Source organism: Hyperolius riggenbachi, chromosome 8 (assembly GCF_040937935.1).
Source record: "Hyperolius riggenbachi isolate aHypRig1 chromosome 8, aHypRig1.pri, whole genome shotgun sequence".
NCBI classification, from domain to species: Eukaryota; Metazoa; Chordata; class Amphibia; order Anura; family Hyperoliidae; genus Hyperolius; species Hyperolius riggenbachi.
Window position 1 is genome coordinate 30,747,683 of NC_090653.1, and position 15,455 is coordinate 30,763,137.

The window sequence follows — 15,455 nt, forward strand, 5'->3', positions numbered from 1 at the left end:
AAAAAAGTCGTAATTTGTTTCATCTGTAATTGTAATCCATTTATAATTTCGCATAATTTTTACATAATTGCATCACTGAATGAAGCAGGAAGAGGAAGTGACACGCATGGCCATTGCAAGAGGCTCCTCCAGAGGGGTCATAGCACGACTTTGTTGGAAGTCGTCCGGCTTAAGGCCTCTGTCACAGTGTGACGTTAAAGTTGCACGTTAGAAAATGCTCCAACGCAGACTAACGCACAGCAATGCAAAGTCTGTGCGACATTCACAGTGCACACGTTGTGTTGTGTGTAACGTGTAGCAATATTTAGAAAGTGCTGCATGCTGTGCGTTTAGCAATACATTTGCTGCGTTGTGTGTGTTGCACATGCTCAGTAATGTTTTGTTTTTAAAATGTAACACATGGGCCGTTTTTGTTCCATCAGTATGCGACGAAAACAGCGCACCAAGAGACAAATAACGTAGTACAAAATAACATCCAATTTTATAACCTACATGCGCTGCGTTAGGGGCACGTTGCGCGACCTTAACGTCGCATCAAATGCAACGTCTAAGGCCCCGTTCACACTGCACGCGTTTCCAGCCGCGTTTTGGAAACGCGTGCAGGTGGCCGACACGTACGACATCAGACAGTGCATAGAGTGCACTGTCTGATGTTCACACTGCATGCGTTCTGGACCTGTGCGGTCCAGGAACGCATGCTGCACGCATTTTTTGCAAAAACGCGTGGCTGTCCCATTGACTTTTAAGTGATGGGATCCGCCACCCAACGCACACAAACGCGGATGGTGTGCGTTCGCATGCGTTGCGTCCCGCACGCATGGCCATCCGCGTTTGTGATGTGCACAGGGCCTAGTGTGAAAGAGCCCTAAAGGCATGCCCATGAGAGGTGCTCGGAGTCCCTTTAAGTTTTTAAAAAAATCTTGCATGACAGCACTTTCAAATTACATTGTATCCTGCCGCATATGAAAGATTGCAGAAACGCAAAAAAAACGTTTGGTGAAAACACAATGGCATAAGCACAGCGCCATCGCAGGGAAGACGTCCCTGCAAGTGTATTCCTTGCCTTAGGAAAGCTGATGAACAGAGAGTACATGGCAAGGGAGGCGAGGTACAGCAAGGGAGTGTTCCTGAACACGATACGACATGTACGGGCAACTGTGCTGCCAGCAAACCGCCCAAGTGTGTACCCTGCCAACTATGCCACAATAACCGAGAGTGCTTTTCAGTCACCCGGGTGAATTGGCTCTGAGGGCGGAGAGAAACTTGACATCACTGTCAAACTTAATGTCTCCCAGAATGCAACACTGCTGAATATGCAAATCATCCCTTGTTGTCCCTGTAAGCTAAACACACCTCCAGAACCACTGGAATGCAATGATGTGTCAGAGGATGATCCGCATATTCAGGAGCAATGCATTGTGGGAGAGATATTCGCTCTTCATCCTGGATTATCGCAAATACCTTTTTATTTTAAGAAGGCAAACTTTTTGTTTTGCATATGATTTTTAGTAAGAAGGGTTTTTGCTCCTTTGTAGCCCGTTACACACTCCTAGGAGTTCTGGCTCACCGTGAGCTTGCTGGGTAATCTGTACCTCTGGGTGTTTCAAGTCCTACCCTATAGAGCCACATTAATCCATGCCATGCACTGATGAAGTCCAACCAATCCGAAACAGCCTGTATGCATGTTGGATTAGCGTGGCTCTGTACAATTAACAAGCTGACACATCATTGCATTCCCACAATGTAATGAGGTTCACAGACAGCAAACTGTCAGGAACGTGGTCATGACATCACACTGTGGGAGGGGCTTCACCACAATATCAATCATACAGACCCCTCTGATAATCTATTCCAGAAAAGGTAAAGATTTCTCATGGGGTTGGGGGTAGTGTTGGGCGAACAGTGTTCGCCACTGTTCGGGTTCTGCAGAACATCACCCTGTTCGGGTGATGTTCGAGTTCGGCCGAACACCTGATGGTGTTCGCAGTGCAGTTTCTAGGCTAAAATGCACCCAGGGCGAGGGTGTAAAAATTGCGCCCCCCCCCCCCCGAGCAAGGTATGGGTGCCCGCAGTATAGGTTAGCCAAGTCTAGTTGCACTTAGTATAGGTCCCCCCAGTATAGGTAGCCAAGAATAGGTACCCCAGTATAGGTAGCCAGGCATAGGTGAGCCAGTATAGTTGCCCCCGCTATAGGTTAGCCAGGTAGGTGCCTCCAGTATAGGTAGCCAGTATAGTTGCCCCCAGTATAGGTTAGATAGGCAGGCGCCCCCGGTATAAGTTAGATAGGTAGGTGCTCCAGTACAGGTTAGCTAGGTGGGTGCCTCTAATATAAGTAGCCAGAATAGTTGCCCCCAGCATAGGTTAGATAGGTAGGTGCCCCCAGTATAGGTTATTTAGGTAGGTGCCTGCAATATAGGTAGCCAGTATAGTTGCCACCTGTATAGGCTAGCTAGGTAGGTGCCCCCAGTATAGGTTAGATAGGTAGCTGCCCCCCCAGTATAGGTTACATAGGTAGGTGCCCATCAGTATAGGTTAGATAGGTAGGTGCCCCCCAGTATAGGTTAGATTAGGTAGGTGCCCCCTAGTATAGGCTAGATTAGACAGGTGCCCCCCAGAATAGGTTAGATTAGGTAGCTGCCCCCCAGTATAGGTTAGATTAGGTAGCTGCCCCCCCCCAGTATAGGTTAGGTAGGTGCCCCCCAGTATAGGTTAGGCAGGTGCCCCCCAGTATAGGTTAGATAGGTAGCTGCCCCCCAGTGTAGGTTAGATAGGTAGCTGCCCCCCAGTGTAGGTTAGATTAGGTAGCTGCCCCCCAGTGTAGGTTAGATAGGTAGCTGCCCCCCAGTGTAGGTTAGATAGGTAGCTGCCGCCCAGTGTAGTTTAGATTAGGTAGGTGCCCCCCAGTATAGGTTAGATAGGTAGCTGCCCCCAGTATAGGTTAGATAGGTAGCTGCCCCCCAGTGTAGGTTAGATAGGTAGCTGCCCCCCTGTGTAGGTTAGATTAGGTAGGTGCCCCCCTATGTAGGTTAGATTAGGTAGGTGCCCCCCAGTGTAGGTTAGATAGGTAGGTGCCCCCCAGCGTAGGTTAGATTAGGCAGCTGCCCCCCAGCGTAGGTTAGATTAGGTAGGTGCCCCCAGGATAGGTTAGATAGGTAGCTGTCCCCAATAATGGAGGGGGGAGCCGCGGGGAGGGCAGCCCTCTCCCTCCCTCTCCTCTCCCGGGCGCCCTCCGTGCTCCCCCCTCAGATGCAGAGCGCAGGAGCAGCCAGCAGGGAAGGGAAGCGCTGTTTACAACTCACCTGCCTGGCTCCAAGCGCTGCTCTCTCGCCGCTGGTCTGTCTCCTCTCTCTGTATACATGCTGATACACACGCTGCTTCTGGCTACAGGAAGCAGCGTGTATCAGTACGTATACAGAGAGAGAGAGAGAGAGGAGACAGACCAGCGGCGAGAGAGCAGCGCTTGGAGCCAGGCAGGTGAGTTGTAAACAGCGCTTCCCTTCCCTGCTGGCTGCTCCTGCGCTCTGCATCTGAGGGGGGAGCACGGAGGGCGCCCGGGAGAGGAGAGGGAGGGAGAGGAGAGGGAGGGAGAGGTCGGGCTGCCCTCCCTCCGGCTCCCCCCTCCATTATAGCGCCCCCTCCCAACAGCGCCCCGGGCGGCGGCACGCTCCGCACGGGGCAAGAAACGGGCCTGGGTGTTCGGCCGAACTAAGAGCGCATGGCCGAACGTTACCCGAACGTTCGGCTAGCGCTGTGATTGGCCGACCGGGTCACGTGTAGTGTTGGGCGAACATCTAGATGTTCGGGTTCGGGCCGAACATGGCCGCGATGTTCGGGTGTTCGAGCCGAACTCCGAACATAATGGAAGTCAATGGGGACCCGAATTTTCGTGCTTTGTAAAGCCTCCTTATATGCTACATACCCCAAATTTACAGGGTATGTGCACCTTGGGAGTGGGTACAAGAGGAAAAAAAATTTAGCAAAAAGAGCTTATAGTTTTTGAGAAAATCGATTTTAAAGTTTCAAAGGGAAAACTGTCTTTTAAATGCGGGAAATGTCTGTTTTCTTTGCACAGGTAACATGCTTTTTGTCGGCATGCAGTCATAAATGTAATACATATAAGAGGTTCCAGGAAAAGGGACCGGTAACGCTAACCCAGCAGCAGCACACGTGATGGAACAGGAGGAGGGTGGCGCAGGAGGAGAAGGCCACGCTTTGAGACACAACAACCCAGGCCTTGCATGAGGACAAGAAGCGTGCGGATAGCAATTTGCGTTTTGTCGCCATGCAGTCATAAATGTAATACAGATGAGAGGTTCAATAAACAGGGACCGGAAACGCTAACCCATCACAGATGTTCATTGTTCATGTTACTTGGTTGGGGTCCGGGAGTGTTGCGTAGTCGTTTCCAATCCAGGATTGATTCATTTTAATTTGAGTCAGACGGTCTGCATTTTCTGTGGAGAGGCGGATACGCCAATCTGTGACGATGCCTCCGGCAGCACTGAAACAGCGTTCCGACATAACGCTGGCTGCCGGGCAAGCCAGCACCTCTATTGCGTACATTGCCAGTTTGTGCCAGGTGTCTAGCTTCGATACCCAATAGTTGAAGGGTGCAGATGGATTGTTCAACACAGCTATGCCATCTGACATGTAGTCCTTGACCATCTTCTCCAGGCGATCGGTGTTGGAGGTGGATCTGCACGCTTGCTGTTCTGTGTGCTGCTGCATGGGTGTCAGAAGATTTTCCCACTCCAAGGACACTGCCGATACCATTCCCTTTTGGGCACTAGCTGCGGCTTGTGTTGTTTGCTGCCCTCCTGGTCGTCCTGGGTTTGCGGAAGTCAGTCTGTCGGCGTACAACTGGCTGGAGGAGGGGGAGGATGTCAATCTCCTCTTTAAAGTCTCCACAAGGGCCTGCTGGTATTCTTCCATTTTGACCTGTCGGACTCTTTCTTCAAGCAGTTTTGGAACATTGTGTTTGTACCGTGGATCCAGAAGGGTATAAACCCAGTAATTGGTGTTGTCCAGAATGCGCACAATGCGTGGGTCGCGTTCAATGCAGTCCTAGGCCGAAGAGGTCATAGCCTAGGGTCACAAAAACCTGTTTATTTGGGCTATTTCAATGGTAGTGATGGTGACGTACATAAATCTCAGCCATGGCCGTTAGCAACGTCTGAATTTCACGAAATGTCTCATGCAGGTAGAAGACATATTGTTAGACTTGGATTCCAAAGATGGGGTCCCTACATCTCTGCAAACCAGAGTTACAGGGCTCCAAAATTGGTAAAATCCCCCATAGGCTTTCATTGGGCCTACTATTTACCGTTCCAAAATCTCACACCATTTCAAAGGGCAATGGCTCAGCAGTGGCAAAACTCACCAGTCATGATCCCCCTAAGGGTCCCTACAATGCTAGAAAATTTGGTACTGCTGAGCCATTGCCCTTTGAAAAGATGTGAGATTTTGGAAAGTGAAATAGGGAGGCAATGAAAGTGTATGGGGGATTTTACCAATTTTGGACCCCTGTAACTCTGGTTTGCAGAGATGTAGGGACCCCATCTTTGGAATCCAAGTCTAACAATATGTCTTCTACCTGCATGAGACATTTCGTGAAATTCAGACGTTGCTAACGGCCATGGCTGAGATTTATGTACGTCACCATCACTACCATTGAAATAGCCCAAATAAACAGGTTTTTGTGACCCTAGGCTATGACCTCTTTGGCCTAGGGGCCCGAAACTCACCAGTCATGTTCCCCATAAGGGTCCCTACAATGCTAGAAAATTTGGTACTGCTGAGCCATTGCCCTTTGAAAAGATGTGAGATTTTGGAAAGTGAAATAGGGAGGCAATAAAAGTCTATGGGGGATTTTACCAATTTTGGACCCCTGTAACTCTGGTTTGCAGAGATGTAGGGACCCCATCTTTGGAATCCAAGTCTAACAATATGTCTTCTACTTGCATGAGACATTTCGTGAAATTCAGACGTTGCTAACGGCCATAGCTGAGATTTATGTACGTCACCATCACTACCATTGAAATAGCCCAAATAAACAGGTTTTTGTGACCCTAGGCTATGACCTCTTTGGCCTAGGGGCCCGAAACTCACCAGTCATGTTCCCCCTAAGGGTCCCTACAATGCTAGAAAATTTGGTACTGCTGAGCCATTGCCCTTTGAAAAGATGTGAGATTTTGGAAAGTGAAATAGGGAGGCAATGAAAGTCTATGGGGGATTTTACCAATTTTGGACCCCTGTAACTCTGGTTTGCAGAGATGTAGGGACCCCATCTTTGGAATCCAAGTCTAACAATATGTCTTCTACCTGCATGAGACATTTCGTGAAATTCAGACATTGCTAACGGCCATGGCTGAGATTTATGTACGTCACCATCACTACCATTGAAATAGCCCAAATAAACAGGTTTTTGTGACCCTAGGCTATGACCTCTTCGGCCTAGGACTGCATTGAACGCGACCCACGCATTGTGCGCATTCTGGACAACACCAATTACTGGGTTTATACCCTTCTGGATCCACGGTACAAACACAATGTTCCAAAACTGCTTGAAGAAAGAGTCCGACAGGTCAAAATGGAAGAATACCAGCAGGCCCTTGTGGAGACTTTAAAGAGGAGATTGACATCCTCCCCCTCCTCTAGCCAGTTGTACGCCGACAGACTGACTTCCGCAAACCCAGGACGACCAGGAGGGCAGCAAACAACACAAGCCGCAGCTAGTGCCCAAAAGGGAATGGTATCGGCAGTGTCCTTGGAGTGGGAAAATCTTCTGACACCCATGCAGCAGCACACAGAACAGCAAGCGTGCAGATCCACCTCCAACACCGATCGCCTGGAGAAGATGGTCAAGGACTACATGTCAGATGGCATAGCTGTGTTGAACAATCCATCTGCACCCTTCAACTATTGGGTATCGAAGCTAGACACCTGGCACAAACTGGCAATGTACGCAATAGAGGTGCTGGCTTGCCCGGCAGCCAGCGTTATGTCGGAACGCTGTTTCAGTGCTGCCGGAGGCATCGTCACAGATCGGCGTATCCGCCTCTCCACAGAAAATGCAGACCGTCTGACTCAAATTAAAATGAATCAATCCTGGATTGGAAATGACTACGCAACACTCCCGGACCCCAACCAAGTAACATGAACATCTGTGATGGGTTAGCGTTTCCGGTCCCTGTTTATTGAACCTCTCATCTGTACTACATTTATTACTGCATGGCGACAAAACGCAAATTGCTATCCGCACGCTTCTTGTCCTCATGCAAGGCCTGGGTTGTTGTGTCTCAAAGCGTGGCCTTCTCCTCCTGCGCCACCCTCCTCCTGTTCCATCACGTGTGCTGCTGCTGGGTTAGCGTTACCGGTCCCTTTTCCTGGAACCTCTTATATGTATTACATTTATGACTGCATGGCGACAAAAAGCATGTTACCTGTGCAAAGAAAACAGACATTTCCCGCATTTAAAAGACAGTTTTCCCTTTGAAACTTTAAAATCGATTTTCTCAAAAACTATAAGCTCTTTTTGCAAAATTTTTTTTTCCTCTTGTACCCACTCCCAAGGTGCACATACCCTGCAAATTTGGGGTATGTAGCACGTAAGGAAGCTTTACAAAGCACAAAAGTTCGGGTCCCCATTGACTTCCATTATGTTCGGAGTTCGGGTCGAACACCCGAACATCGCGGCGATGTTCGGCGAACGTTCGCGAACCCGAACATCTAGGTGTTCGTCCAACACTAGTTGGGGGTATCAGCTACTAATTGGGATAAAGTTCAATCCTTGGTTACAGTTCCTCTTTAACATGATAAATGACATAAAGAATCATTTACAAAACACATCGACTCAAGAAGATCTCAACCATAAAAATCATCTCTCGTTTATTTATTGCAATAGCCAATCACAGATTAGAAAACATGTTGTAAGTGCAATGGGTGTGCAGATGACTCCAAGTGACAGAAGAGATCAGAATTTTTCTGTTTTCCCTGAGGAGGGAATGACTGGAATGGGATTTTTGTCTGAGGACTTCGCAAGTGTGGCTTCCTGTGGAGACAAGGAACCTGTACGGTGTGTTGGGACTCTAGTGCCTGATGGGCAGATTAAGGTGCTATACATTATAGACAGATGGACTTACACTGAGCGCAGAGGAGAAAATGTCCGAATGTGAGGGGGAAGGTGAGGAGCGAAGGGCGAGAGAAACAGAGGGAGGTACAAAAGATTGACACAGGAAAATTAGACAGGGAAGACAGATTTTGGTAGAGTGTTGTTAGAGAAAGAGAGGCCACACAGTGTACTGACAGCTATGCATTAAGGGGAGAGCCCTGGATGCTTCCGGATAACTGCCGCCCCCCGAGGTACCGCTCTACTTATAGAGGAGGTGCACCCTGCTCCCGTCACAGCTGTTCCTGCCCAGCTTGTCGCCTCCCTCGGCGACCAGACACCTGGCGAGGGGGAGGCCGGGCTGATATAAAGAAGAGACCGCCCCTGAGGAGTTTGGGTAGTGGTTATCCGAGCAGTTCTCACGGGTCGTTACTGACTGCTTCCTGCGAGAACGCAACTGCTGCCGAAGTTCCATAACCCGCTCTTCTTTCTACAGATTAAAAAAAAAAAGACAAAGAAAGTAAAGTGGTTAAGAGAAAGGTGGAAAAAGGGGCAAGTTAAATGCTTGGAGGTGTCACAGAAAGCCATGATGTGTTACTGGAGGGTTCTATATCATCTCCTTTCCTGATATACTCTGTGCTGCTGGAGGACTCTGCTACTTCCTCTATCTACCCCTCCTCTCCTGATATACTCTGTGCTGCTGGAGGACTCTGTTCCTTCCTCTATCTAACTCTCCTCACTTGATATACTCTGTGCTGCTGGAGGACTCTGCTCCTTCCACTAACCCTCCTCTCCTGATATACTCTGTGCTGCAGGAGGAATCTGCTCCTTCCTCTAACTCTCCTCTCCTGATATACTCTGCGCTGCTGGAGGACTCTGCTCCTTCCTCTATCTAATCTCCTCTAAATCTGATGTTTAGTGACATGCGGCGATCGCAATCGCTATGATGGATCCCATCCTGGACAATCGCTCCGACCCCCATAGACTGCCCTGCTAACTACCCCGATCGTTTAAAGTCTTGATCCTGCCCGTTGGTTGTTCCTGCGGTATGCGATCCTGGAAGATGGATTGGGGAACCCTCGTGTGTGGCATCTTTCGGTGAATATGTGGCAGAACCCTCCCCGCCTGATACAATCACATTAGTCGATAAAAGCCTGATTTACCTGAAACATTGTGCCTGGCCGCCTCTCTCCATAAGAGGAGACACGTATGTGGGAGCTCCGTGCCAGCTGACTGTCAGACATGTAAATCAGTGAGCAGGCCCGCTCTTGTCTGGTTGTGTTATGTTGCCCTGACATCAATACATTTCTCAGCTTCAGAGGAGCTAATGGCCCTAATGTGTCTAACGAGACATTTAGTGGGCCATTCGCAGCTTTGATTTGTGATGTTACACGCACACATCTATATGGCCTCCAGGGATTCTCACCTCAGCGATGATCCTGCCCAGCTCCTGGTTCTCCCGCTCCAGCAGACGGGACTTCTCCTCTTCATTGTTATTGGTGGACGAGCCGGTCTTCAGAGTGTCCTGCTGCTCGGACTGCCACTCTCCTCTGGTAATGAGTCTCCTCATCTGAAGAACAAGACACAGGCGGGAGGCAAAGCAGCTATGGTCATAATACACAACTTCATACCAGATCTTTTCTGTACCCAAATGCCATTGCCCGCCTTTTCTCCACAAATGTCCCATGTCTCTCCCAGAAGCGTGGTGTGGAAACTCATGGTATCACCCCCTCTTATCCCGTGCACCTCCAACCTCAGCAGGTAGTAACATTGCATGTTATAGGGGGATGTTAAGATGATAACCATGTGGCCCTGGTGGCCTCTGAACCTCATTATCAGCTCACTACGGGGCAACCGGAATGGAGAAGAGCAGGAGGGAGAAGTACAGCAGGCACTAGCCTGGTCTAGATTTACATAGTTTTACTCCACTCACCCTTAGTCTGGAGCTTGGTGTCACCCCCTCTGCTGGTGACACCTGGTGCGGTCCACACCTACCGCACCCACATAGTGACGCCGCTGGTCGCTCCCTCAAGACCAACCTTCATTGGCTCCTCCTCATCCCCCACCCCCCTCTCGGTTGGGGTTCCTCAGGGCTCTGTTCTTGGCACTTTACTGTTCTCACAACACCATTGGCAAAGCCATCTCCTCCCTGGGCTTCAAATACCACCTGTATGCTGATAACACCCAGATCTACCTCCAATCCACACCCCGGATCTCACCACCATGGACAAGGTCTCCCCCTGCCTCTACGCTATTACCTCTTGGTTGTTCACCAGGGTCTTGAAGCTAAACCTGAACAAGTGCAAATGTGTTGTGCTGGGAACCTCTGAGCAGAGATCTTAATTAAATGCTTCTGCCCACTTTTTCACCCAAGACATTCCATGTCACTCCTTCAAGACTTCCTTCAATGACTCCTCCTCAACCCCCTCTCGGTTGGAGTCCCTCAGGGCTCTGCTCTTGTTATAGTTCTCATTATACTTCTCCTCCATTTGCAAAGTCATCTCTCCCCTGGGCTTCAAATACCACCTGTATGCTGATGACACCCAGATCAAAAACGCCCCACCCTGGATCTCTCTTCCTCCACCATGGACAAGGTCTCCCCCAGCCTCTAAGCTATTACTTCCTGGTTGTTCACCAGGGTCCTGAAGCTGAACCTGGACAAATAGAAATGTGCCGTGCTGAGACCCTCTGAACAGAGATCTTCATTAAATCTGTTGTGGGGGTGACGGGATAGGGCAAGATTTGTGTTATGTTTTATATCACACTTCCAATATTACTCCCACCAAAGCGACGCGTGAAGGAATGACCACCCGTTTTAATTAAAGCAACATAAAAAATAATCCAGTTTTCATCGGGAGACTCATGTAACTGAAGGGGGAATTACGATTTACCATTTTATGAGCTCAGTATATAAACCCGTGTCTAAAAATATCCGCCAACGCACGTTACGCGCGTGCATGACCTCTGACCTCTTCCCATGTTTCCTGGTTACTAAAATCCCCGCGGAGCTGTGAACCGCTCTTATTTATTTACTTTATAACTAGTATGATGAAGGTAACCAGCTGATAACCCATCGCCATGGAAACTGCAGACTTTATGGACCCACGCCGCAGTCGCTGTACACGTTTATGTTACCAGGGAGAGTAATGACCTCTCATGATTAGAATCCAGTAAGAGGAGTTGTCAGTTAGTCTTAAAGGAGGCTGGGAACCTCATTTCCTATAAACCACGACTGTAGTATCAGCTGGCCTAACTACAGAATGCCCAGAACCACTAGGAGAGTATGAGGGGCTAAAGGAGACCGGAAAGCCTGTTGCTTAGGGGTAATATTTGACTCCTCTCTTTTATTCCTCACATTCACTCTCTAACTAGCTCCTATCATCTCCAACTCAAAAACATCTCACATCCGACCTTTTCTCTCTCAGGAAACAACCAAAATGTTAATACATGCTCTTATAATATCTCGTCTGGACTATTGTAACATACTACTTTATTTATAATTTTTATCTACTTTTATATGTGTTTTTTTTTATTTCTAGGTTAGCATGGGTGTCACTTGTTCTTTAACCTCCCTGGCGGTAAGCCCGTGCTGAGCACGGGCTATGCCGCCGGGAGGCACCGCTCAGGCCCCGCTGGGCCGATTTGCATATTTTTTTTTTGCTGCACGCAGCTAGCACTTTGCTAGCTGCGTGCAGTGTCCGATCGCCGCCGCTACCCGCCGATATACGCGTCGCCGCAGCCGCCCCCCCCCCCCCCAGACCCCGTGCGCTGCCTGGCCAATCAGTGCCAGGCAGCGCTGTGGGGTGGATCGGAGTCCCCTTTGACGTCACGACGTCATCCCGCCCCGTCGCCATGGCGACGGGGGAAGCCCTCCAGGAGATCCCGTTCTTTGAACGGGATCTCTTGATCTCCGATCGCCGGCGGCAATCGGAGGGGCTGGGGAGATGCCGCTGAGCAGCGGCTATCATGTAGCGAGACCTCGTCTCGCTACATGAAGAAAAAAAAAATTAAAAAAAAAAAACGTATTTGCTGCCCCCTGGCGGATTTTGACAAACCGCCAGGAGGGTTAAAGAGAATCTGTACTCTAAAATTCTTACAATAAAAATCATACCATTCTAATCATTATGTTCTCCTGGGCCCCTCTGTGCTGTTTCTGCCACTCCCTGCTGCAATCCTGGCTTGTAATTGCCAGTTTTATGCAGTGTTTACAAACAAAAGACATAGCAAGTGATACGCTGAGAGTATCTCAGTGTGTGAGTCATACAGAGTGTGCAGGGGGCCTGGAGAGGGTGTGTATAGCTTCTGTCCAATTACAAGCAGCACAGCACATTCCAGGCTGACTGCCTGAGCCCGACAGACCCAACAGAGGAGAGAAGATTAGATCATATAACAGAGATAATACAGCCACTGTGCAACTAGGAAAGGCAGCAGTAAGCCAGAGCACATTAGAACAGGTTTAGGAACTTATAGGATAGAAGAAATAAGGCTCAAAATTTTGTTACAGAGTCTCTTTAAAGAGAAACTGTAAGGCCCCGTTTACACTTGGGGCCCATTTCCACTAAGAGCGGTGCGATGCGGCTACATAGCCGTATCACACCGTGGTGGGTGTACTGAAGCACATGCACAGTAATGGAATAGTTTCCACTGTGTGCATGTTGTGCGGAGCGATCCGAGAATCATGCTGCATGCTGCAGATTCTCACAGGGCCGCATCCGCGTCACATCTCCTCAATTCACTTCCATATCGGGAGATGCGGAAGTGACGCGGCCTGTGGAAACGGGCCCTTAATCAGTTGCTCTCACTTATAACTGAAAGGATATCTGATTTTCAAAGTAATGCCCATGTTTTCCTATGGCACAGTTTCCACTTAACGCTTTTTAACTGAAATGCAATGCACTGCTATGGAGAAGAAATGAAAACGCATACCAACCGATTAAGTGTAAACGGGGCCTTAGGAGAGGACATTTTTTACAAAACAAAGGAAAAGAGTTTATGAGGAGAAGAAGAGAGATAAGCTAAAGAGAGAGAAAAAAAACTGACTTACCCTGTCAGTGTGATGTAGAAAAAGTGGGGGGAATCAGGTTTACTACTGGCACACAGAGCTAAAGGTTTTTTTTTTATTCCCATAGTTGAAGACATGCCCCTTTCTTTTTATATAGATACCCAAGTTAATCCAGATGGCTTAGGGCCCTGTTTCACACTGATAATCCCTGCATAATAACCGCTATTTTACCGCAATTACATTTTCAATTCTCCTTCAGGGAGTGATTCCCCTGAATTGAGAATTGCAATTGAGCCAAGAATCTCCCATGAGGACATGGACTAGTCTAAAACCTACAATTTGCACAGTGGGAGACATGGCAGCGCTTTCAAACAAAACTAACACCTGAACGATTTATCTGCATGGATGTGCAGAGCTCCAATACTGGACTGGAGAACAAGTGCCTTGACTACACAACTATCACTCACTACAGGCAAAGGGGAGTGTTAGCTTCAGTGATAATGTGTGTATAGATTATCACTGAAGCTAACCCCCCCCCCCCCCCCCCTTTGCCTGTAGTGAGTGCTAGTTGTGTAATGTAGTCCAGCTATTGGAGCTCTGCACATCAATGCAGATAAATCATTCAGGTATAAGGGCCCGTTTCCACTATAGCGTTGCGGAATCGCCGGCGAATCACCGCAGGCAAAATCGCATGCGTTTTTTGCCGCGATTTCGCATGCGATTTCGCATAGGTAAGGCTGTATGCGAATTTAACCATGTCACTGCCTGTGTAAATTAACATTAATACCTATGCGAAATCGCGGCAAAAAACGCATGGGGAAAACGCATGCGATTTCCCTATTAAATACATTGCGTGCGATTCGCCTGCATTCCACACGCAGGCGAATTCTGAGGACCCTACCCTGCAGATTTTTTCTGCACAGAAAAACGTGCGGGGAAACGCACAAGTGGAAACAGTCCCATCCACTTGTACTGACTGTGCGAATCCGCATGCGGGCAACGCATGCGGATTCGCGATAGTGGAAACGGGCCCCAAGTCTTGTTTGAAAGCGCTGCCATGTCTCCCGCTGTGCAAATTGTATGTAAGTATACTAGTGGCCAGCTGCATTCACTGCTTCACATCCACTTTCAAAATTTTAGATTATAATTAGCACATAATTTGCATCTGTTTTGTATTCAAGCCATGTATTTGTTCCAGAGGGGCTTTGCATTGCCTCTGTAGGCTTACATTTCAGGTGCATCCTTGAGCGCTGTCACTTTTTTGCCTGCTAGTCTAAAACCTGACAAATTTGTCAGATTTTCATTACCTACTGTAAGTGGCAGTGACATGGGGAAAAAAAAGTAATTTACGGTGCATTTTCTTTGAGAAAAATGTACACTTCAATGCATGTATTTTCAATTTTAAAATTTTCACAATATTTATCCTTTAAATGGACAGATGGGACTGTGGGAGCTGCCATCTTTGCTCATTTACATACTCATGTTAGAACATTTTCATCATCACTCTAACATCTAGTCTAGATTTGGATGAAGACAAACACCCTGCGGAGTGAGCCTTCTCACCTTCGGTACAAATAAGACCACCAGGGTGATGTAGGCTGAGAAGACGATGGCCAGAGCTGCAAAGGCAAAGCAGGCATCCTGCTGACTGCTGAGGATCATGGTGACCGGTGCGGTGATCAGACACAAGACCTGTGGAGATCAAAGACAGAAGAAGACCAGTTAGTCACCACCATTCATGGCAGGCTACAGTGTGGACTACACTACTGATGTATAGACAAGAGTCCACATTTAACCACTTCCTGCCCCATGACGTAAAATAAGTCACTGCATTCTCCTCCCTACAAAATCCAAGATAACAATATTTATCTCTGAGCTAATAAAAATGTGATTGAGTTGAAAAGGAATGACAGCAAACCCTTCTCCTCCCCCCTGGGAATGGGCAGGGCTAATGAGTAAACAAGAGTAAAAATAAACATTACAGGAGAAGACCGATATAACAATTGAGTAATGTATACAATATGTTACTAATCTATTATGAAAACAAATTAACTGTTTAAATAAACAGGAGAGATAGACAAATAAAATGTGTAGGTTTAATGTACAATATAACTGTTTACATTAAAGCTATAATGTATGGAAGTTGATAAATTGTGCATTTTTTCGCTTTTTCCCTTATTCTCCTTTTAGAAAATAAGGTCATTACTAAAAGCAAATATCAGACACAAGAAAGACAAGTTTTGCCTGGAAAAAAACCAATAAATAGATCATTTAGTTGGGATAATTATTGATAACGTTATTGCCAAAGTAATCAGAGCTGAGCTGAACTGTAAAAGCGACCAGGGT

At 47.9% G+C, this 15,455-nt stretch overlaps 1 protein-coding gene across 2 annotated transcripts in view; it reads right to left on the minus strand.

Moving 5' to 3' along the window:
- Positions 1–7,863: 7,863 nt before the first annotated feature.
- The window catches only part of GABBR1 (gamma-aminobutyric acid type B receptor subunit 1), a 353,506-nt gene continuing 345,914 nt past the window's right edge, over positions 7,864–15,455 (minus strand). For both annotated transcript variants that reach the window (XM_068250152.1, XM_068250151.1), the window contains 3 exons: positions 14,673–14,801; positions 9,534–9,677; positions 7,864–8,597 (listed from right to left, as the gene is read on the minus strand). In XM_068250152.1, the coding sequence (XP_068106253.1) occupies positions 8,370–8,597; positions 9,534–9,677; positions 14,673–14,801 (501 nt within the window). In that variant the 3' untranslated portion in view covers positions 7,864–8,369. The remainder of the gene's footprint in view (positions 8,598–9,533; positions 9,678–14,672; positions 14,802–15,455) is intronic.